We start from the raw sequence: 25,158 nt of genomic DNA, 5'->3' as shown, positions 1-25,158 counted from the left end.
GTCTTCAGACTTCTGTGGTCCCTCCGGGACATGGTGTTGATGATCCCTACCGATATTTGTGCCGATATGTTAAATGGTTCAAAAGATATTGCAATTTATACCAAATTTCAAAATGGCGGACAGGTCGTTCAGCCAATCCTGGCAAAATTAACATCCTCTGTTTCGTCATGACCCAAGGAATCCATAGACACAAATATTATAATTTTCTGAATTACTGTTCAAAAGTTATAAGCAAAAATGTGAATTTCTGGTATCTCACGACCCATAGGTGGCGCTGTTCCCAACTTTGGCGTGGCCCCTCAGATCACGGTGTTGATGAAGCGTACCAAGTTTCGTTTCGATTGATCCAAGTTTGGCCGAGATACAGGCTCTGAACCAATTTTGGGTCGACTTCGTTAAGTTCACAGAATCATAACTTTTGAACAAAGATGAATAAAAAAAATCTGTTCAGTCATTTCTGTGCGGCTCAGTCCAAAGATCATCTGAGTCAATTTTGGGAAGAATTGAATCAATTTTCAAGGAGTAGTAGCGAACAGACAGAATACTGTACTTTTCAAAATGGCCGCTACTGTAATGGGTGGAGTCTTACTGTAAGCTATTGAATGGGATCAGCATGAAGAGCGTAATCAGGTGTACTAAGTTTTATTTTTCTACAACAAGTGGTTCAGGAGTTATTACCATTTCAATGTTGAATTTTTGAACTGGTGGTGGCGCTATAGAGTTGGATCTAGAGACCCCAAAGTTGGTCAGATAACTATTTATGTCCATCTCTACAATTTTGCCAAATTTCATCATTTTCCTATGTTCTGTTCATAGGGCTGCCATAGAACCCCATGGGACGAAAATAATAATAAATATAGCTGCAAGCAGCGATTAGCGGGGCCAAGCCAGCGAATGGCCCGTAGCGAGGCGCAGAGCGGGAAGAGAATAAAAAGCTGAAAAAGAACGTACATAGAAAAAACTGATTGGTTCAGAAGCACAGAAGTTCAAAACTGAACAGAAGTTGGGATGAGAACGAACACATACACGTTTCTGATTCAAGACAAACACGCACGGAAGATCAAATGTCTGGAACAAAACAACGTTTGCACCGCTGGTACTAAACAGGATTCGAACCCATGACCAGAAAGGATCAGGGCAAGCGGCTTAGCAGAGTGAGCCACACGGTTGTTAGATATTTTACAGGCCGAGGAGAGGTTTAGGTGAGAGAATGAGCTGACAAAAAAGTTATTTAGTATTTTAACCAGTGTAACACAAAGTAAAGTTAATTGTAACGCAGCTTATGGTTAATTCGATAGCTGAAGAGTCACATTAAACAGAATGGTAATTGTTTAGCCTGTAACTTAGAAGAATGCTAAGATCACTAGTATAAGCCAACAAATTTCAGTGGCGGAGACGTGGTTCAGCCAATCCTGGCAAAATTGAAATCCTTTTAATTTTCTGACTGACTGTTCAAAAGTTATAAGCGAAAATGTGAATGTTTTGGTATCTCACGACCCATAGGTGGCGCTGTTCCCAAATTTGGCATGGCCCCTCAGATCATGGAGTTGAAGAAGTGTACCAAGTTTTGTTTTGATTGATCAAAGCTTGGCTGAGATACAGCCTCTGAACCAATTTTGGTTGAGCCCGTTATGTTCACAGCATCATAACTTTTTTTTTCACTAGTACTCAAAAAATTCTGTTCAGTCATTTCTGTGCGGCTCGGTCCAAAGATCATCCGAGTCAATTTTGGGAAGAATTGGACAGATTTTGAAGGAGGAGTAGCAAAAACACTGTTTTGCATTTGCTTCAAAATGGCTGCCAGACACCATGTTGGAAAATGACAAATGACACATTGTCAGAATCGGCATAACCCAGGGAACGAAACGACATAAAAATGACACATTTTGGACAACATTTGCAAAAGTTATGTGTTTTTGTTAGAATAGTTATATCTCTGGAACACTAGGTGGCGCTGTCTTCAGACTTCTGTGGTCCCTCCGGGACATGGTGTTGATGATCCCTACCGATATTTGTGCCGATATGTTAAATGGTTCAAAAGATATTGCAATTTATACCAAATTTCAAAATGGCGGACAGGTCGTTCAGCCAATCCTGGCAAAATTAACATCCTCTGTTTCGTCATGACCCAAGGAATCCATAGACACAAATATTATAATTTTCTGAATTACTGTTCAAAAGTTATAAGCAAAAATGTGAATTTCTGGTATCTCACGACCCATAGGTGGCGCTGTTCCCAACTTTGGCGTGGCCCCTCAGATCACGGTGTTGATGAAGCGTACCAAGTTTCGTTTCGATTGATCCAAGTTTGGCCGAGATACAGGCTCTGAACCAATTTTGGGTCGACTTCGTTAAGTTCACAGAATCATAACTTTTGAACAAAGATGAATAAAAAAAATCTGTTCAGTCATTTCTGTGCGGCTCAGTCCAAAGATCATCTGAGTCAATTTTGGGAAGAATTGAATCAATTTTCAAGGAGTAGTAGCGAACAGACAGAATACTGTACTTTTCAAAATGGCCGCTACTGTAATGGGTGGAGTCTTACTGTAAGCTATTGAATGGGATCAGCATGAAGAGAGTAATCAGGTGTACTAAGTTTTATTTTTCTACAACAAGTGGTTCAGGAGTTATTACCATTTCAATGTTGAATTTTTGAACTGGTGGTGGCGCTATAGAGTTGGATCTAGAGACCCCAAAGTTGGTCAGATAACTATTTATGTCCATCTCTACAATTGTGCCAAATTTCATCATTTTCCTATGTTCTGTTCATAGGGCTGCCATAGAACCCCATGGGACGAAAATAATAATAATAATAATAAAACATACAGATACAATAGGGGCTATAGCCCTTCGGGCTTGGCCCCTAATAATAATAAAACATACAGATACAATAGGGGCTATAGCCCTTCGGGCTTGGCCCCTAATAATAAAACATACAGATACAATAGGGGCTATAGCCCTTCGGGCTTGGCCCCTAATAAAACATACAGATACAATAGGGGCTATAGCCCTTCGGGCTTGGCCCCTAATAATGTTACTTGTCCATGAAGTTGTGTTAAAAAAATATGAAAATATATTTTTATTCTCACTTTGAGAGTTGTCAGCATGAATCCAAGCTGTCCCAGCTGTAGACTGGCGTCTGTAAGGTCCTCTATCAGACTCACTTCAGAGCCCAGGTTTCTGATCCTACACATTCACAAGCGACAGGTTCTTTACAAACTGCACACACATTAATGTTTCAACTGATAACTTCATTGCCAATAAATATATATGCAGTGAAAGGTTTATAAAAGTACCGTGCACGGAGCACCACATAGAGGAAGATTGGAAAGAGGTCATCCATGCACCACAGAAAATCTTGCCCAAGTAGAGCCTGCATGTCCTGGGTGATCTCCTCAAAGGTCAGCTGTATCACCTGCAACTTGTCTGAGGGAGTGAAAGCTGTGCTGTAGAAGCAAAAAATAAAAAGGAGACTGCTAATGAAGTGTTCCTGCTGTTGTTTTCTGCCTTTGTTACACACATGGCTGTCTTTACCTGATCTGTTGCAGGGTTTCAACAGCAGTGGCGAAGCAGGCGTCTTTAGTATTAGGCAAGACCTGTCCATTAAAGTCGATTGATTATATTTTACCAACAGCGTCGTTACTGATTATTTTCTTAGAAATGCCAGAAAGCTTTACCTGCTTTTTCTCTCCCAATACAGAGATAGAAACTGGGCAGAACTTTCTGGAAAACAAAATGACATTCAACCCAACATTGTAAAAACAACCGCTTTGTTTAGTTATTACTGTATATACAGGGGCCACAAAAAGTATTTGCATGCTTATGAAATATTAAACATAGCAAATATAATATTGCCTTTTGCATGCCTCATAAAAACGCATTTTGTATAACCTCATGAATAATTGTAACACCAGTCATAATAAATTTGAATACAGGTTATAATTTTTTATACGATTAACACATCCAAGTTACAATTATAGTTCCCATGGTTATAATGTATTATGAGTCTCATATCTTGACATTTTTCATGTCTTATAGCCACCTCATAATATCTTATGGCTGTTTAAGAATAGATCAAGCCTGGGTTACTTTACTAAAATCAGACAATGAACACTTTGAAATGATAAAGCCTATTAGATTACAAGAAGACTTTGTCAAGGTAAGGGAATTACAATACATTAAAAATATGGGAACTAAGTGGATATAACATGGGGTTTATTACGTGCTATAAATCATCATACGCTTTAAAGTTATAACCACAAATAGGTCAGTATAATAATGTATTAAAACTGCTTTTCATGAGATGATACATACAAGTGTTTTGTTTACTATTTTCATAAGGCACTATGCACACATTATAATGAAGAATACTCTTATAAATGCCAGCATATTATAAATACAGTCTTCATAGAAAGTGTTGACTGACTACTGCAAATTGTGAAAGTGAACTGACTACTAATGAATTTTTGCAGTGCCTTCTAATTAATTACCAAGGAGATGATATTTTGGTGTCCAAATATCATATATATCCATTGTTTCATCAACCAAACTTCTTTTCATGATATGTTCTTTATTTGAAAAACGTTTTTGGGTTGCACTTTATTTCAATAGTCCACTTTCAGAGTAGACTGTTAGGGTAGGTTTAGGGTTAGTAGAGTAAGTTGACATATACTTGCAAAGTTTCTCATAATCAGTATGTTGTGGAGCCATCAAAATAAAGTGTTAGAAGATATTAAGCAGACAGTCTACTAATACTCTAATGACTGCTAGTTGACATGTAGTTGCAAAGTTACTTACTGTTGGTAGAATGTCTAAAGTGTTTGATATTTTCCATCTACTGCAATGACTTAAGTGTCCAAATTATTTTTAGGGTCAGTAAAACTGTATTATAAATATTTGTACACTTTTACACTGTAAAAGATAAATTTTTCATATGGTACTGTTACTATTGTCACTTACTGTTGTACTCCAAGGAAGGCTAGAAGAGCGAGATCAGGCTGCTTGTTGAGTCTTAACACACAGCTCCAGTAAACCTCCTCCTCTCTCTCTTTCTCTAGTGAGTAGAGAGTGAAGACAGGAGGGTAAAGCCTCGGCAGCAACACCGGCAGGAGAAGACTTGAGCTGCTCACTAACCAACTGCAGTACACACAACACAAGACTGTCATACTTCCAGAAAGTAACTATATCTATCTATTTGTATAGATCTATGTATCTTCTGTAGTAAGAGAAATGTAATGCAACTTAATGCAAAAATCAGAAATAAAACAGTAGTTGAGTCACAGTGATGCTTCCTTACCCCTGCTGTGGTGTTTCTGAATGTGTACTGCTGTTAAGAGAGTCTGTGCCCTCATCTGAGGAACTGGAAGAATCCAAAATAAAACCTCCATCCTCAGGGAGACCAGGAAACAGAAACCTGCGGCACATATTTGTAAAACAAATATTTGAAAACCAACAACATACTTAAGGTTGTAAGGAAAATCAAGTATGCAGTGGGCTCTGAGACTGTAATAAAAAGGAATAGTATACCTCATTATTGCATTTAGCGGTGTTCATTAAGTCAAATGCTTCCTATGAGCTTTGCAAAATGCTCTGCTGGCTTTTAAAGCACTAAAGTTTCTGGCAGCTCGTATTGAAGCATGAGAAGTGTTACCTGACTATTTGAAATATGCGTGTTAGGTACGACTGGATCTCCTCCACTGCCTGCTGTAGGAGGCGTCTATTAGAGCCCACACCAACATAGGTCATCCTGTACACAGTCACAAGGGTCTCCAGCAGCCAGCCCAGAGGGTGATGAGGGGTATCACAGGCCTAAAGGGAGTTAGTAACAATCCCAAGCTTTTGAACAGTAGTATAACTGCATTATGTAAGAAATTATATACATACATACATACATACGTATATATACACACACACACATATCTTACTATATCAAAATCTTGATTTTTACAGCAACTTTGTGGCCACCTGTGGTTACTGTGCTAAGACATCTGTGATCTATATGAAGTCAGTTCCCTTCACTAAAAATCCCCTTCACACCAGTTGGTGTCACTGCAAACATGGCTTAGAAAAGTAAATTAGTTCTGAAAAAGCTTTAGCATCATCTGTTTGCAGATGCAACTTGGATTGATATTTTGTATCTAATTCACTGACACTCTTAATTGTGACCATAAGTGTCCAAATGCTTTTTGAGGCGTCTGTACAGCTGTGCAGACTTGGTGTTAATACGCCTTTGAACACCTCACCTTCAAGAGATACCGACGGACGTTGTTGTAGGAGTCGGCAGTAACAGGGCCCACATGCTGAGGAATCACCTCAAGACTCTCCAGCATCTTAGTTTGAGATCGACTCAGCTCCTCTGGACTATTGACAAACATACATCATTGATGATTTTTTCATGCTCTGTTCACTTACATTCATGTGCATACAAACAAAGAAGTTTTGTCTTTTGTGTAAAAAGTTCCAGTTTGGTGAACTATTGAATTAGAATTTGTTTTTTTAATAAAAAAATAAAATAAAATGGAGTGCAACATTAAACCCTTAACTATATGTTGCAGAATATAAAGCATTTTCTACTGAATGTTACAAACCTAGTGTGATCACACCTTGTGTGTGTGTGTGTGTGTGTGTGTGTGTGTGTGTGTGTGTGTGTGTGTGTGTGTGTGTGTGTGTGTGTGTGTGTGTGTGTGTGTGTGTGTGTGTGTGTACACACCGATATCTCTGTTGTCTGCGCCTGGCAGTGAGGGCGATGGCAATGTTCTCCCAGGCCTTCTCATGCACTCCTTCACCAGGAGCTTCACAGCCTAATCGACTCCAGCACTCATCAAACACTGCCTTCCACTTTTCTTCTGCAGGCACTGAGTGTTGACCAGCCACACTACACACACACACAAACAGATTCAAAAATATAAATATATATATACACAGTAGGCCAAAGCATTATTCATGACACACTTACGGTATCTTTCTTTCTCTCCTCAAAGCTTCAAAGGGTTTTGTAAAAGTTCCAGCCACTCTCAGACCGTCTCCCCAGTGACCGTCAAAGACCCCATCCAAAGAGTCCCCATTAGGCATGAACAGAACGCCCTTCACATCCATAAAACCACAGGAGATTCAGATACACAGAAGCATTCACATGCACAAATCACAAATAGAGTTTCTATAGATTTACTGTGACAGAAAACGGTCAAATTCTTTCACCTTTCCACACAGAGTCCAGTCCTCTGAAAACTCGCCCTCAAAGACTGTGTCATCATCACAGAGAAGAGTCCCATTGCCCTACAGCAGACAAAAGATAGAGTAAGTTGCTCAAATAATAGTACACACTGTATCTAGTGTGCAAACAGCTAAAGAAGAGCATATTTAATATAAGCAAGTTACAGGCACTTCAATGCAGGCATTTTGCATAACAGCTCAACTGACCGTCATCTTGTTATTACAGAAGCTTCCTTCATAATACAATCCAAACTGAGTTATAACGACTCCGACTCCATGACGCTGGTCATCGAGCCACATTCCCATGTATTTCTCTCCTCTGGGAGATATAAAAACAAATTAATGAATTGTTCAGGAGGATGTTTAAAATCTCAAATTTGGTAACTACAATAAACATACTTGCTGAAGTCGTCGCACACCCCATAGCCTGTTCTCTTCCCTTGAACCCACTGGCCCACAAACACACTACTGGAGGAAGGAGAGGCTAACTTCCCACTCCGTAACATGCCGTGACCATGACACATGTTGTCCCTGAACGAGCCCTCGTATACCTCACCTGAAGCATACCTGCAAAGATGGCAACTCTAGCAATTTAAGATGTTCAGGGTCCCCCATTAAATGATAATGGTCCAAAGAGCTTTTTAAATATACACTTTTACATAATTATTACCAAAATGTGCCAAAGCCATGTATTTTCCCCTCCTTCCAGTGACCTTGGTAACGCTCAAACTTGTTTAATGTCGTGTTGGGGGTCATAAAATCTCCAAATCTACAAAGAAAAGAGAAATGGTGAGTATAAAACACATATACAGTACATTTGGAGTTGGGAAGATATGTAATATTTTTGAAAGAAGTCTCTTATTCTCTGCATTTATTATATCAAGATACAGATACATCATTTTGTGAATGCAACCGTTTTGTTAAAAAAAGTTATTTATTCCTGTGATATCAAAGGTGAATTTTCAGCTGTTATTACTCCAGTCTTTAGAGTTACATGATCCTTCTAATGTTTTGATTTAGTGCTCAGGAGACATTTTTTTATTATTATCAGTGTTGAAAACAGTTGTGCTGCTTCATATTTTTGCGGAAACTGTCATGTGTTTTTATTTTATCAGAATATTTGATGAACAGAGAGGTCAAAAGAACAGCATTTATTCATAACAGAAGTCTTTGAAAATACTATAAATGTCTTTATCCATCATTCATCTTTGCAAAAAAAAAAAAAAAAAGAATCTGCAAACATAGGTATGTTCATTTTAAACTGTGCATACTGACCCATCTTCCCACCCGTTCTTGAATGTGCCACAGTAAACGGTCCCATCTGGCCACTTCAGAGTCCCTCTATTAAAGAAAAGGACAACAGAAGGTACAGGTACATGTGAACCAGATAATTCAACATGCTCCACAGTGGATTTAAAAAAAAAATTAATAAAGAAGAAAAAAAGATGTTTGCATGTTAAGCAGGATTACCACTGGTGTTCCCTAAACAAAATATACTCACACTTTATATTAACTGGCCTTAACTACTATGTACTTGCATCAAAAAAATAAGTACAATGTACTTACTGTGGTCATATTGCATTGCAAAACACTTCTGCTGCTATTGAGGTGGGATACGGGTAAAGTTAGGTGGTATGGGTAGGTGTAAGGGATGGGTCAACAGTGTAATTATAAACGTAATTACAGAAATTAATTACACATAGGTATAAGTACAATGTAAAAACATGCATGTACACAATAAGTGCATTGTACCAAACGATTAATTTAAATGTAAGTACATAGTACTTAACTTAAGGCCACCTTATATAAAGTGGGACCAAAAATATAAATGCATGACTGAGAGAAATAGAGTCTGAATACAAAGAGTCATTATGGGCATGAACTCACTTGCCGTGAGGTTTGCCTGACAGCCAGCGGCCCTCGTAGGTGGCATCTTTGAGTCGGCCCTCTTTGCTGAAAGTGTAGGTAGACGTGCGTGACACAGGAGGGTCACCGTTCTGGCTGCTTCTAGACACACGTGTCCTTCCGTTCAGGCCTAGAGCAAGCACGTCCTCAATGGCCTGGTTAATGGCTCTCAGCCACTTCCCCTACCAGAAAGCCAGTGGACGGCAGAATTAACGCAAAACAGAACTTCTCAACCAAACTCCTACTGCATCAAGAGCATTACCTTTTCCAAAGGGGATGCTGCCAGAACAACAAAGTTCTCTTCAGGTGTGGTCAGCTTAAGGCCATGTCTAGTAATGACAGTCATTGGGGCAGAAATGTTTTTCATTGGTTGATGGGTTCATAGAACCAATGCAAGACAATTCAAGACCATTTAATATTTAATGAAATGTCATGTGCTAAACTAAACTAAAACTGAAAATGAAAGACAAAAGATGTTAAGATGGATAACTTACTGGCCCACACTTTCATCTGAGATGGGCTCCACCCAGAGTGTAGCAAGTGGATAGATGTAATGAGATGAGAACTATAGAAACAGAGAAAATTTAATCAGTTACATATAAGCAAGTCACTCCCTCATCAACAGTACATTAAAGAAGGGAATAAAAGTAAAGCCTCTGCTCTGCGGATTCATGAAAAAAAACATTTAAGCAGGAAATACATCTAATTTGTGAGTAAAACAGGTTTGCCTGAAAAAAAAATAATAATAAAAAAACACAGCCATATTAAACACTGTCAGTTCCTTAAGGAGCTTCACCCACCCATTCACACAAACACACACCCATGTAACTACATCAGAAATATGACATGCTCTGCTGCACAAGGGAAACCACACCCAAACATATTACTACAACTACAGGCAGAAATCAACAGTTAAAAAGTATGCAATGAAACAGAACAATGATGTGCTATGGCATGATATGAAAGGTATATGGGTGAAGTAGAGCCCCTCTGAGGTGTGTGACTCGTTAGACATGTGATCAACTGTTATTAAAAGCGTGTGCAGACAAGGGAGGAATTGAAACAAATGTTATTGCCATTTTCAAACCACTTGAAAATTAGACCAATAAGAAACACAGACCAACCAAGCATGCAAAGAAAACATCACAGCAGAACTTACAGATCAAGTTTCAAAAACCACAAAAAAGTATGAGGCAATATGCCAGCATACTCGACAAAAACACACACACAACAGGTTTTTGGTTTTATGATGACACTAGACATACCCCCGGTTTCACAGACGAGGCTTAAGACTAGTCCTTGACTAAAATGTAAATCTGAGCTGTTTCAACTAAAATAAACTTGCACTGACTGATCTTAAAACATATCAGTGCCTTTGTTTTGTCTCAAGATGCACACCAGTAATGTTTTTTTCCCAAAGCATGTTAATAAAATTACTTAAATGCCCTAATCCTGGCTTAGTCCAAGCCCTGTCTGTGAAACCGGGCCATAGACATTTACACTGTGCAAACTTTATATTCTATCCACTTAACCTACACCTAAACCTAAGATTTACAAAAAAAGTGCACTTTTAATTTTTATAATAATAATAATAATAATAATAATAATAATAATAAAAAAACACATTTAGTCTTATTTTAGAAACTATTTCCTCATGGACATCTACATTTTGTAACCACATCATCAAAAATTGCAGGTTTTACTATCCTTGTGGGGACATGGCATACCTGGACACCACACACACACACACACACACACAAACACAAACACTATGAAAACAACAACTGATATATTTTTAAAGTTTAAATGAATGGAGCTTCAATGTTTAAAACCAGTTTAAAACTAGGATCAAAAAGATGTCTTATAAGTTGCCCTAACTATTATTTTTAATTTCACTTCTGCCATTTTACAGATGTAGTACTAGTAATATTTATATACTATTATAGCAATTATTAATATTTTGAACTAGCTTTTATCTTAATATTTTCAATGTAATTTTGTTATGTGCTTTTGACATTTCTATTGTTTTTTGTTTTTTTTAGTACATATTTCTATATGGCTTTATTTTTATATTAGTTTTAGTAATTTTGTGAAGTTTTTTGCCAATGCAACATTTCAAATTTTCTCCAACCATTTATATTTTACTTGAGCTTTATTTAACAGTATAGTAGTTTAAGTTAGCAATGCAACAAAACAATAGTAATGCTGGCTAAAAAAGACAGGGAGAATGTGTTGCAAATGACACACGCAAGACTTAAACTCACGTTGGAACATGCACACAATCTGCCACGCCACGTCTTCAACACGCTGATCGGTTTTAAACAAGTTTAACATTGGGCACAAAATAGTTAGTAGCACATAAAGTTTCCATGTTAAAGCAAGGTTTAACGTTCACACTATCATCACTCTTTCCAATAATCTGATTATTATTATCTTTCCTCAGCAGAATAATGAACTTCAATTAGAAGCAAAAGGGAAAAGATGCCAGCTGATGATTCAGAAGGGAGAAACGAAGAGGTTTTAAGCTTGGGAAACTTTCATCAGACAACAACTTCCACATGGGCATTTCATGCTTTATAATGTTTTCAGGCTCAAGTCAAGCCCTAAACACTGCTTCTGTGAAGGCAGGAATTTAAACACACAATACTCACAAGCTTCTTTGATGGAATAGTACCCTGAATGAATGAAGACAATAAAAAAAAAAACATGAATAAAATGAAAAATGAGTTTAATGAAAATTACAGTGTGGTAAATTTAGTGAATTAACCTGTGCATGAACCAGCACATCACTGAAGAGGATGAACCAGCTGGCAGAGAATCTTCCAGCGTTCTGTAACGTCAGAGCTTTATTACTGCTCTCACAAACCAGACGACGAGACGGCTTACGCAGGGATTCCTGAGAAAGAGAAGGTCAGGTAAAGAGAACGGCACACATACAGACACATGAATCCTCCCGGCCACACACAGCTTTCCACATTAACTAAACAGAAATGTATCTGAAACTTTTGTGGTCATATCTGACACTATTTAGTCTAGAAGCACGGTGAGCAATTCAACTTCATTAAAGGAAATAGTAACTAGGTCAACTCAACCACATTATAAAGTGGAAGTAATATACTGTACAGTCACAAGTACTGCTGCCAGGGAGGGAAATGAACACCAGCCAAACGCTGCTGGTACATTTTCACGGAGGTGGATTATATTACATTATGCGTGAACCACTACAACAGGCCAACATTTCTTATAATTAGTTGTATATTAAAACAATTCTCAGATTGACCCAGAAACTGTTACTTAGTAAAGACAACATATGTGAATCCTGGACCACAAAATCAGTCATAAGGGTCAATTTTTTGAAATTGAGATTTATACATCATCTGAAAGCTGAAATCTGAGGGTGCAAAAAAAAAAATCTAAATATTGAGAAAATCGCCTTTAAAGTTGTCCAAATAAAAGTTCTTAGCAAAGCATGTTACTTATCAAAAATTAAGTTTTGATATATTTACAGTAGGAAATTTACAAAATATCTGAATGGAACATGATCTTTACTTAATATCCTAATGATTTTTGGCATAAAAGAAAAATCAATAATTTTGACCCATACAATGTATTTTTGGCTATTGCTGCAAATATACCCCAGCGACTTATATTGGTTTTGTGCTCCAGGGTCACATATGTGGTACGAATAAGAAGTGAATATAATTTGCTACTTGCCTGGATCTTAGTAGATTGTTACTGCTCAAGTGCATACTGCAAGTACTCTACACACGCACTCCCTCATGAGGGTGTTTTCACGCTAACAATGTTGTTATATGCGTGACCGCTTATCGCATCAGCTGTCAAAACTTCATATGCTTTTTGTGTTTGCTCAACTCCATTTACAAATGAAGTCTTTTCTGCATTTGAATGGAAACATTTAAAATGGCTGGTGGGCAAACAAGCTAGTTTTCCAATCTCACTGCACAGAAAGGTTTGTAATAACATGTTAGACAGCGCACCTAACTATTGTGAATTTAACTAAAGAGCAAGACATGCAACAAAACAGAAGCAAATTGACGTTATTGTGAAACAAAAATACAATTCAGTTGGAGGATATACTGTATAAAAGTTCAGGGTCAGTAAGCTTTTTTATAAAAGGGATTATTACTTTTATTGAGGAATGATGCATTAATCATGATGTTACAAAATAAATTTCTATTTCTATTCAAAACTGTAAAACGGTTTCCAAAAAATATTAAGCAGTACAACTGCTTTTAAAATTGATAAGAAATTCATTAATAAGAAATATTTCTTAAGCATCAAATGATCATGTGACACTCAAGACTAGAGTAATGGCTGCTGCAAATTCAGCTTTAACAATATAGGAATAAATTCCATTTTAAAAAAATATATATACAGTATAAATGATAAACAAAATCTAATAATATTGCAATTTTAAATTGCAATAATATATCACAATATTTCTGTTTTATTGTATTTTTGATTAAATAAAGAGACTTCTTTCCAAAACATAAAAAAATATTACCAACCCCAAACTTTTGAACGGTAATGCACATAGTCCTTCATATACAAGCATGTTGCTATACAACAAAAACAACAGCTATGACTTGGAGGACAAGTACTACTGCACATCATCAGAAGCCAGGACTGCAACTATCTGCCTTAGAATTATACAACATGCATTTATATTCTGCACCATACCGAATTCTTCCCTTTGAAGTTCCTCCAGAAATTGAAAGTGGCCTCAGCATCTCTTCTCTGCTTGCTGACAAGGCGAGCTAAAGCTTCATATTTAGAGCAACCATTCTGAATCCAATCATATTCCTCAGTGTTCTAAAAAAATAAATGATTGTCATGTATTTTTATGCCACTTTGATTCCTTTAAAGAGCATAATGAAAATCATTTTCTTACCACTTCAAAGCAGTGTGCTAGTTTCAGAAGTAATCGGTTATACCCATGCAGGTGCTGCAAGGGCATATAAAACAAGTTGACTAACAGATCATAGGGTGACACGCTCTTCTCCTTGGACTCGAGCAGAGTCTGTATCAACTCCAGTTTCTTCCCAAAGCAGTCTCTGAAGAAACAGATCATGCATTACCAAATATGTTATTTGCATATATGTGACCCTGGACCGCAAAACCAGTCTTAAGTGTCAATTTTGTGTGTCAAAGTGTCAAAATTGAGATTTATACATCATCTGAAAGCTGAATAAATAAGCTTTCCATGTAAGATGTATGGTTTGTTAGGATAGGACAATATTTGGCTGAGATGCAACTATTTGAAAATCTGGAATCTGAGGGTGCAAAAAAATCTAAATATTGAGAAAATCGCCTTTAAAGTTGTCCAAATGAAGTTCTTAGCAATGCATATTACTAATCAAAAATAAAGTTTTGGAAATTTAAAAAATATCTTCATGGAACATGCTCTTTACTTAATATCCTAATGATTTTTGGCATAAAAAAAAAAAAAAGGAAAATTGACCCATACAATGTATTTTTGGCTATTGCTACAAATATACCCCAGCGACTTAAGACTGCTTTTTGTGGTCCAGGGTCACATATTATAATGATGCTCAGAGATGATATATTAATGAAAATGACAACGCACTGTGAGGGCTTCAGCAACGACTGGAATGCTCCCATAACAAGCAAGTTTCCTACTGGATCGCTGTACCTGAGGATTAACATCATCACTGATGTTATTATAGAGATGTAAAAATATAAAAGATGTTAACGTCTCTGAGTTTGAATACTTACTCCTTATATGTGTCCATGAATAGGTCTGTGTTCTTGATCAAGACCAGTGTTTTGATCACTTTGCCTCGCTGCAGGAAGTTGGTGAGGGATACTGAGTGCTGTCCTGTCAGATGGCAAAGCTTGCTGAAACTACCAGCCAACTCTTGAAACAGCAACATGGAGGACGGACCCAGAGCCAAGGCCAAACTTGCTACATTACAACAGAGTGGGTGCAAACGATATCAAATTAAAAAAACAGTAACAATCCACAAATTCAACACAAAATGTGCAATGAGTAAAACAATCTGATACATACCACGGGACAGAAGGGGGCTCAGGATTTCGCTCTTCACCTTACTGAGGGTGCAGTAGAATTTCCTCTCTGCCGAAGCCAGTTCGTGGATTGTAGCTATGAAACCCATCGCGTTTTGATCGGCCAAAGCCAAACATTTCAGTCCTCCCCCAAACACTTTACTCACATAGCCAATCTAAACAAAGGACACGGCCAAATTAGAGTAAATTGCGACTTGACATAAAACAGCAAACCACAAACATTAAAATGAATGTGATTACCTTGCAGTACATTATACTTTAACCTCTCACTGATACTTTCTGGCAAAATTATGTATTCAAGTGCATCTAAAGCAGCTCAAATTCATTATTTACATACCATTATAGATACGATCAACGTTTTTAATTACATTTTTAGATTTTTATTTTAATTTGTAGTATTTTTATGTTTAATGTTTTAAAAAATATTTACAAATAAATGTTAGTTTTTATTTCTGTGTAAGCATTAGTTTTATTTAATTTAGTTATTTTTAGTATTTCAACTAATTTCACTTGACACGGCAACATTTACAATTTTCATTTATTTTACATTTTTCATCTAAGACTTCTATTTTCTTGTAGATTTATTAATAAAAATACAAATTATAACAAATATTTTATACATCTTTTGGAAGGTCTATTTTATTTTGTTGTTTTAATTATTTAAAAAATATTTAATCATTAACATTTTTCTTGGTCACTGATTTTGTGCTATGTATTGTAACAATGTACTCTACTTTTTTAAATTCTATTGTATTTACAGTGTCTACGTCTATTGTGTTTTGTTGGTTTGTAAAGAGTGTGCAACATAAATCCAAGAAAAATTTTGTCTGACAATAAATTTGATATCATATCACAATCTACAATGAAGCAGGATGGCTTCAGATAATTTATAAATTTGTGTTACATTAATAAATGTGGATGTTATTTTGCTAACAGCCTACCCACAGTAAAAATAACTCAGAACTGTATCAACAGAATAAACTGTCATAGCGGTCTGTACGAACATTCATGCAGAACGGCAGAAGTGTGGGCATCTGGGTGTAGGTCCCGGAGAGGGGATGAGCGCTGTCAGTGCTCTCCAGCACCTGCTCTCCGCTGTAGTACAGTATGGGCTGATAACGGTCTCCATCAGCCAGCAGCAAAGTGTGCGTTTGCCCTGCTGCCACGTCCCACACACGGATACCCTCAGAGATCTATCATCACACAAAAGCAAATTCATTTTTATACAGGGAACTGTATGCCTTAAAAGGGAAGGTCTGCAGAAAAGGTGATGGCATATCATCAAAAAATTACCATGGTGAGATTAGGAACTGTGCTAGGAGCATTTATACGACCCAGCTGCCCAAATTTGTCACTTCCCCAAGAATAAACCTGTGAGAGAAAAGAAATACAAACTTACAAAATTGTTATGAGGAAGAGGTGACAGAAGAGAACAGACAATTTAGCTATACTATAAATATATACTTCTAGTTAAACTATTAAAATTATTTTTGCTAATTTATATAAATATTAGATGAAAAATTTTAACTTAAAAAGCTTAAATGGCAATTAGACATGTTGCTTTGGCATGTAACAGCTAAGTTTAAATTGAAGTATCACAATTTTTTAAATTAAACAAAATAAATAAATCGAAGCTATAGTAAAAAAAAAAAAAAAGACAACAAAAATGACTCGCAACAAAATTGCTAACATGTAAACTAAAATTGTAATAAAAAAAAAAAGAAGACCTAACATAAGCTACAAGGTGATCAAACATATGCAACTTTCAGATCCAAATTCCAGGAGCAGCACTACACTACTTTAATGAGACAAGAGCCTCTGATGAGAGAAGTTGCTGTTCTCTTAATGGCAATCACAGCAAGCAGGATTGTGCTAATGTTTTACAGCTGGTAAGGTAACATTAGCTAGCAACCTACTTTATAAAGTTTTTATAAAGCAAACAATCTCATTCAAATGCAACACTACAGTTTTCTGATAAGAAAATCATACATTTAAATTACAGAAATGAGACCCAGGCTGCTATTACATCATTTGCGAGGCTTTATGGGATAATTACAGTAGTCATTTCCTTATAAATATACTGTCTTGTACTTTGCATCTTTTTTATGTTTTTCTATGAAAGGCCTAAATTGCTTTACTGAAGAATTTTGAAGACGCTGTTGCAGTATATAATCGAACGAAGTCCCTCTCTACCTGACATTGAGCGGTCAGTGCCAGTGAGTGATTTGCTCCAGCAGTGATCTTGACAACTTCCTTTTTACTTAAGCTCTTGATGCTGAGAGGCTGTAACCTGTAGGAGGAAACCCAAAACATTTTTCCAGTCATGCACTGTGGTCAAGGACATGAACAGTTAAACAAACAAAACACTTAAGTGTTTATGAGGGCTCTATTGTACCTGGGCAAATAGTCTCCATGACCTAGCTGACCTTCCTGGCCCCTCCCCCAACTCCACACCTCAGTGAAGAGGGAAGGAAGGAGACTTCTGGATTCTGAGGTAGAAGTACCTACTACAGCTCGTAAATGGTTGATTCGATGACTGCCAGAAGGCGACGCTGAAATTCAACAGCTTATTAAAAATTCTCAATAACCAACTAAATAAACTGAATTTCTACAACCTTAAGTTTTTAAAGGGAGAGTTCACCCCAAAATAACAATTCTGCAATCCTCTACTCACCCTCATGATGTTTCCAAACCTAGAGATAGAACCAAACAGTTCTGGTGCCCTCTAACTTCCATTGTATAGACAAAAACAATTCTCAAAAAGTCTTACTTTGCATTCCAAAGAATAAAGTAAGTGGTAACACTTTATTTTAAGGTGTCCTTGTCACACGTTACATGTATTATAATAACAATAAATTATGCATAATTACATGCAAGTAACCCTAAACCAAACCCTAATCCTAACCATATAGTTAATTAATATTACTCAGTACTTAAATGTATATTTACACTATAACAAGGGCACCTTAAGATAAAGTGTAACCAAGTAAGTCATACAGGTTTGGATAAACATGAGGGTGAGTAAATGATGACAATTAAAATTAATTCAATTAAAAGTGCACTTTCTGTCTCGCTGACCAATATGACAGTGGTCTTGGAACTATGATCAATGTGGATGCAGCATCATGCAAAAGTAAAGCTTTCAGTAACCGATGCCATTGTAGAAATACCCTGAGTGCAGTCATCCATGATTCATTTCTTCTGCAAGTGAAAGTGTTTTGCATAAAGGGGGTTACCAAGATATAAATAGTAGCACGTTAAAGTACCAAGTACCTAGTATTTGGCAGGTTATATGTGACCCTGGAGCACAAAACCAGTCTTAAGTCGCTGGGGTATATTTGTAGCAATAGCCAAAAATACATTGTATGGGTCAAATTTTGTGATTTTTTTTTTAATGCCAAAAATCATTAGGATATTAATTAATTTAATTTTAATTAAATTATTATTAATTTATAATAATATATCATATACATTTTTATAATATATGATATTAATTTTTGATTAGTAATATGCATTGCTAAGAACTTCATTTGAACAACTTAAAATGTGATTTTCTCAATATTTTGGTTTTTTTGCACCCTCAGATTCCAGATTTTCAAATAGTTGTATCTCGGCCAAATATTGTCCCATTCCAACAAACCATACATCTGTGGAAAGATTATTTATTCAGCTTTCAGATGATGCATAAATCTCAATTTCAGAAAATTGACCCTTATGACTGGTTTTGTGGTCCAGGTTCTTGTGTTCTTACCATTGATCAACAGTATGGATGGCAAACTGAAGCCAGTTGATGAAAAATTTACTGGCTACTGAAACATGTACATTCATTTATTTAGCAAATTTAAATGTTTGTTTTTTTTCTTGCATTTCTATATTGGTTTTGCAAACTCTGCTCATTTCTCACCAGTATAATAACATCCAGTTGGCTAAAGCCTAACTGTGAAAATGTTGGCTAGGCCACTAAAATCTAAAATTTTGAAGAAAACAACTTGTTGCGCCCTGATTGGTTGATTGAGACAACGCACTCATGTAGAACACATAAAATGTTATATCCCCCGATTTAATATTTTATAAAATATTTTTTCAAATAAATTTTGAGGCTCACAATACCTGAAGAGAAGCCAGGTAAAGACCCTCTGCGATTACGTGCTTCAGCGTCCTCTAACGTGATGTCCATCAGACTGGTGCTCTTCTTGCCTTGAAGAGGATCTGCTGCACAGAAGTCCATTCCAGCTGCCTCTCCTCCCTCCTCACAGGACTCAAATATACATCCATTGCTAATCACCAGGTCACTGATGCAAACGCCTCCATCCACACTTGAGTGCTGTGAAGAATCATCAGAAGTGGAATCCAGTGTTGGTATTAAATGGAGAGAGTGCTTCCGGTCTGTGACATTATCTGATGCACAGCGTTGTCTGCATCTGATATCAGTTCCACTCAGTGCTGGTGAAGAGGGACGTAGTGTAAGCTCACCACTTTGGTCTGATCGGAAAGGACATGTAAGTGACGCCTGGCGGCTCGGAGGATGGGAACCTCCCAAAGAGCCGACCTCGGCCTGCTCAGCGAGGGTCTGGTCCGAAATTCTTTTGAGGTAGTCTGTCAGAGCTTGCTCATCAGGGTAGGGATTGCTTTTGGTTCGTCGCAGACGTGCATGTCCGGTTTCAGATAAAGCAGGACCTGGTTGAGCCTCCTGGCTTGTTGTATTTTGCTGAGATCTGACTGGAAAACCTGGGTCTTCGCAGATGTTCTTCAAGGTCAACGGGGATACTTCGAAGTGGGCTGAGGAGTTTTTCCTTTGTGGTGTCTGAGCTGGAGAACTCTGTCCTGACCTTCGGCCTTCTTTAGAATCAGTCAGTTCCACTCCAAGTGGGCAGTAATGATCATCAGAGATAATAACATGGTCATCCTTATCAGTCATGGTGTAAAGGCTCTGCTTACACTGCCCACATCTATCCCGAGCTTGCTGACTGTCCTCTGGGGGAGAAAGAATCTGAACCAGAGCCAGGCTGTGAAACCCACCACAAGCGATCTGAACCACGTATCTTCCCACAAGATGCTCCACCTTCTGGGGTTTACATACCGGGAATATATTGGTGACTAGTCCCAGCTGGCAGCCACTACCCCATGCCCACACCTCATGCTTTCTTGAGAGGGCCAGAGTGTGCTGCGCTCCGCAGGCCACATTCAGGACTCGGACCAGTTGCGGAGGATGAATCTCGCCATCCACTACATTAACGGGAGTGGGACTGTGTACCTGGTCCATTCCAGAGACGCCACACTGGCCATGAGAGTTCTCCCCCCACATGTGGACGAGGCCATCCTCCGTTACAGCAGAACAGTGATAGCTGCCCGCTGACACAGAGATCACACGCTGACCGCTCAGGCCGCTCTCTATAACAGGGCCGGCAGGCTGAGATTCGACTCGTTTCCACGGCTGCTCGCCAAAACTATACACGTGCCCATCTGAGAGAGAAACATGTTTGACAATTATACAATACTGTCCAAAAGATCAATCTTTCTTATTTCTATCCATCTATTAGGCACAAGTTTTTACGCATACGTTTTTCTCATATCATGAGAGATCTAATCATCCTTTGTTTTTGTGTGCAACTTTTTTATATCAGCTGCTAAAAATATGAATCACTGCCCACATGTATTGGTCTATTCACTGTTCATTAATTGGTAAGGAAATAAGGTGGAAGAAGGATAGATAGATAGATAGATAGATAGATAGATAGATAGATAGATAGATAGATAGATAGATAGATAGATAGATAGATAGATAGATAGATCTATGTTACTGTGTTACTTTCGTGAGCATCAATGAATGTCTGAAACTGTTGCGACTGTTGTGTTACGAGTGCCTCAATTGCCTTCACGGTGAAAAGATGGATCTCAAAATCATGCAGTACTAATAAAAACATGCAATTTTTATGATCCGTCTTTTTTTTTCCAGATTCTGCAAGGTGCATGTAAACTCTTGATTACAACAGTATGCAATTGAATTATGATGAGATCATTTCATCTTCTGACCTTCTGTCAGCAGAAGCCCATGTAAAGTCCCCAGTGCAGCGTGAAGCACTGGCCTGGACAGCAGCAGTCTCTCTGGGGTCACCCTGCAGAAATAGCCCTGCCATCTGTAGAGCACACCTTTCTCTCTAGAGCCTTCCTCTTCTCCAGAGCTGGAACAAACACATTCACTCTTCAATGTGCATCAACAACTGATGCAAAGAGCTGGGTAAACATTCACTGTGCGTTCAAATGCTAGACGAGAGAGAATAAATAATGACTCAAAGCACTTTCAAATAGTAACACATTATAACACACCTGCTCTGTTCCTCCATCAGCATGATTTAATCATTTCAGACGGTTTGACAGCCACTCCAGCATCTAAATGACATAAAATAGCGATTTAAAACGGACCTCACAAGCGAAAGTAACTAACACACGCACTTCTGACACATTAAACCCGCCCAAGAGAGTAAACAGAAAGTAGTTCAGTTCGATTAAGTTCAATAAGCGTATTTACAAAACACTGTTTTTAGAGAAAAGTAATATCCTGCAGTAGCTTACGGGAGGACGGCTGTCCGCTTTATATAAGAAGGGAACGCTCGCGCTTCAACTTGACAGTAAAGTTTGTTTGGGAACGACGGAAAGCGCGGAGGGTCATAATAGTCCGATTGTACAGATTTAGGTAACGCGGATGTTGTATGGAAAATCTTTTCTTCTTTTTTTTTTTTGTCTGGAAAATCAACCAATGTGCATGCTATCCACCCTATCTGCCCTAAATAGTATTGAAAATGACTAATATCACATATAATTTAGAATGGATAGTATGCACACTGCATCTAATAGGCTACTTTATTATTTAGATTTCTTTAACCCTGGAGATGCATGCATAGTCAGCAAACTGTGAAAATTGTTTAAATAAAGGTCAAATGCAGCTGTTACTGGGAATAAGTTGCAGCAACTGCACACTGTTTTGATCACCATTTAAATGGTATTTTTGTGTTTATTTAAATTTATGTGTGCAAGCCAAAGTATTAAGCAATCCAACCAATAAAATTGCTGTTGGTACAATTTATAATAAATAATATGTCATTTAGATGTAGGATATAGTGTGTATGTTCTACTAAAACATTAAAGAAAATAATAAACAATGTGATCATGTAATCGTAAATGTCGTTCAGAAACTCACTTCACAACAAATAATGCGTTTGTTTGAGACATTTGAAACAAAAATATTGAACATATTTTAATATTTCACATTCTAATAGCATTACCTTTTAACCATTCATCATTTACAACGTTTTTCATTTAACTTAAGTATCTTTACGCCTGACATATTCAGAAAAATATTTTTATTGTTTGTTGAATGTTTAGAAAAAATATAGGATTTTATGGCTCATTAATATGACAAAAATAACTTCTATCAGTATAAAAGCTATTCTTACATTTACTTTATAAACATACAGTTTTCACAGCTAAAGGACGTGTACAATGACAACAAATCAGACAACTCAAAAGGGACATAGCTGCTTGTGTGCAACAGGTTTTTCAGCAAAGTTTTGATCCAGTCGATAATTTGGAGGCCTTATACATATCATATATACTACAGTAGGCCTTTCATCCATCCTCCTGCATCTACATGCATAACAGTCTCCGCATTCTATCCATTTCTGAACATTTTACTGTCCATCTAAGAGACCCTGTGCTTAAAAGCCATTAATTACAACCCAGCAATAGTGCAGACTCACGTGTCACTCTGAATCATACAAATACTAAGAGGATCAAAAGCATGATTTGATAAAATGAGAAAGTGTTAAACTTCTTGTCATCATGGTGACTGTTCAGTTTTGGGGGTTTCTTGCAGGAAAATGCAATGTGTTTCACTAACCAGCAGGGAGCACAACACTACTAGTACATTCACATCAGCTCGAATCTCTGTGAAGTTTGCCATGAACTATCCTGTAATGGTTTCATGGCTAATAAAGTTAGTCCTCTGTGATTTGGCTGGTCAAAGGCGTAGCACCTCACTTGAAATGGTGAGATGGTACTCCTCACATAACGCTAAAGCCTAACTTATGTCATGACTTCCAAATGACCTCAGTTTTATACTCAACAAACCAAAACAGCAGCAACAAAACCCGAAACGATCTGTCTGACAGAACAAGACTCAGACAACCGCACTCTAAAAAACCATAATGTCACATAAAAGTTGGCTTGGAGGAAGAAAAAAAAGGTCAACAGCAAGTAACATAAAATAGAAAACAGTAAAACGACTTGGGTTTGGGGAGGAGAAACCACGAGCAGTAAAAAAGCCAGCGAAGGATTGGCAGGTATAAGATATCTCTGCAGGACACCAGCAGGAGCCCAGAGTCTCACACGCACACCCTCCACATCTCCTCCCCGAAGCTCTCGTTCGTGATCTCAGCTTGTTTTCGCTTTTAGTGTTTTCTATATAAAACACACAACTTTGCCCTGTGGAACTTGGCCCTATATTTTAGTATGTGTGGTCATAAACACTAACACGGAATGGTGGGAGAGGAAAGGAGTGTGTGTGTGTGTGTGTGTGTGTGTGTGTGTGAGAGAGAGAGAGAGAGAGAGAGAGAGAGAGAGGGCATGTAGGCTTCACAACACATCTGTCCTGCTAAGTGGACCCATCAGGTCGTGCAGATTCAAGCATGTGTAATGGTCACCTTGTCCAATTAGTTAAGTCCGTCTGTCACTCTCAGCATGTGTCAGGCCTCGCTCGACCTCTGCATCTGTTCTCTTTCACGCTGTGGAGATATGGGGGGTTCAGCACTGATTTAACTAGACAAGCATTGGATGGGAAGTTTAGGAATGTTTCACACCCATTGCCAAGCATTTATACACAAGTCATTTATAAAACCCCTTTACATATAATTAGAACCTTCCTGAGTAAGTTCATCGCTGTGATGAGGATGATGATAAGGATAAACAGCATAGGCTTACTGTAAAAAAATTCATTGTTTCAATTAATATTCGTATTATGCTCTCCAGTAATAATAATAATAATAAAAACTGAGAAACAAAACTAAGATTTATTTTCAGAGAATAAAGTGATACAATAATTTCTATTTTTCAATTATTTTGAAAGTGTTAATGTTCACCAAGGCATCATTTATTAGATAAAAATACAGTAAAAACTGTAATATTATTACAATATAAAATCACTGTTAGAAGATGTCAGGATGATTTTTGAAGGATCACGTGACACTGAAGACTGGAGTAACGGCTGCTGAAAAATCAGTTCTGCCATCACAGCAATAAACTACATTTTAAGTACATTCAAATAGAAAACAGTTATTTTTAATTGTAATAATGTTTCAAAATATCACTGTTTTATTACAGATTTAGTAGCCTACTGTTTGTATTTTTGAATAAATGCAGCCTTGATGAGCATAAGAGACTTTTTCAAAAACATTTAAAAATCTCAATTATTCCAAAACTTTCACCTGATCTCTAAAAGTTTGTTTTATTGAGAATATCATTTTTAATTAGTGTATTCTCACATTTTTTTCCCAGTAAAAAAAAATAACATTTAAACATAAAATAAACAAAACGTAAAAGTAAAGTCTAGCTCTATTATTTTCCATATTTGCTCTTCAATAAAGCATGTTTCTACTGGAAATCTATACAAAAATGCTGATTAAGAAGATCATTTTCACATGAGGATTTGTCTTACAAATTGGGGGATAGTAGATCCCTCCTGCAATTTCAAATGTTGTTTCACGCTGTGGGTGCGGCGCCTCTTCTGCCTCCATTCATCGGTCATTATGTCACTGACGTCATGCTCTCCCACAGCTCTCTGCTGTCCTTCATCCCATCAGCATGTGCTTCTAATACATCCCCTGTATCGGGGCTTATCTGCAGCTGGTCTCCTGCGCTGTGTGTTCATCTGTGTGGGAACAGAATGTGTGTTCAATGTGTTTCAGCATTAATGGCTAA

At 37.4% G+C, this 25,158-nt stretch overlaps 1 protein-coding gene across 1 annotated transcript in view; it reads right to left on the bottom strand.

Moving 5' to 3' along the window:
• Window positions 1–21,872, bottom strand: part of als2a (alsin Rho guanine nucleotide exchange factor ALS2 a) — a 29,707-nt gene extending 7,835 nt beyond the window's left edge. The window contains exons 1-33 of the mRNA XM_079427762.1: window positions 21,760–21,872; window positions 21,514–21,576; window positions 21,220–21,368; window positions 19,297–20,649; window positions 17,582–17,738; window positions 17,380–17,476; window positions 16,480–16,557; window positions 16,191–16,379; window positions 15,170–15,341; window positions 14,875–15,064; window positions 14,726–14,791; window positions 14,030–14,192; window positions 13,819–13,950; window positions 11,885–12,013; window positions 11,769–11,792; window positions 9,612–9,682; window positions 9,380–9,446; window positions 9,100–9,299; window positions 8,488–8,553; window positions 7,883–7,981; window positions 7,612–7,779; window positions 7,420–7,531; window positions 7,198–7,275; window positions 6,956–7,083; window positions 6,710–6,874; window positions 6,243–6,360; window positions 5,651–5,808; window positions 5,297–5,413; window positions 4,960–5,136; window positions 3,678–3,723; window positions 3,535–3,596; window positions 3,297–3,446; window positions 3,090–3,186 (exon numbers count right to left, since the gene is read on the bottom strand). Of these exons, the coding sequence (XP_079283888.1) occupies window positions 3,090–3,186; window positions 3,297–3,446; window positions 3,535–3,596; window positions 3,678–3,723; window positions 4,960–5,136; window positions 5,297–5,413; window positions 5,651–5,808; window positions 6,243–6,360; window positions 6,710–6,874; window positions 6,956–7,083; window positions 7,198–7,275; window positions 7,420–7,531; window positions 7,612–7,779; window positions 7,883–7,981; window positions 8,488–8,553; window positions 9,100–9,299; window positions 9,380–9,446; window positions 9,612–9,682; window positions 11,769–11,792; window positions 11,885–12,013; window positions 13,819–13,950; window positions 14,030–14,192; window positions 14,726–14,791; window positions 14,875–15,064; window positions 15,170–15,341; window positions 16,191–16,379; window positions 16,480–16,557; window positions 17,380–17,476; window positions 17,582–17,738; window positions 19,297–20,649; window positions 21,220–21,368; window positions 21,514–21,536 (5,001 nt within the window). The 5' untranslated portion in view covers window positions 21,537–21,576; window positions 21,760–21,872. The remainder of the gene's footprint in view (window positions 1–3,089; window positions 3,187–3,296; window positions 3,447–3,534; window positions 3,597–3,677; window positions 3,724–4,959; window positions 5,137–5,296; window positions 5,414–5,650; window positions 5,809–6,242; window positions 6,361–6,709; window positions 6,875–6,955; window positions 7,084–7,197; window positions 7,276–7,419; window positions 7,532–7,611; window positions 7,780–7,882; window positions 7,982–8,487; window positions 8,554–9,099; window positions 9,300–9,379; window positions 9,447–9,611; window positions 9,683–11,768; window positions 11,793–11,884; window positions 12,014–13,818; window positions 13,951–14,029; window positions 14,193–14,725; window positions 14,792–14,874; window positions 15,065–15,169; window positions 15,342–16,190; window positions 16,380–16,479; window positions 16,558–17,379; window positions 17,477–17,581; window positions 17,739–19,296; window positions 20,650–21,219; window positions 21,369–21,513; window positions 21,577–21,759) is intronic.
• Between the last annotated feature and the right edge of the window lie 3,286 nt (window positions 21,873–25,158).

This window comes from Barbus barbus (genome assembly GCF_936440315.1).
Source record: "Barbus barbus genome assembly, chromosome: 10".
Taxonomy (NCBI): Eukaryota; Metazoa; Chordata; class Actinopteri; order Cypriniformes; family Cyprinidae; genus Barbus; species Barbus barbus.
This window is presented reverse-complemented; position numbering and strand designations above follow the sequence as displayed.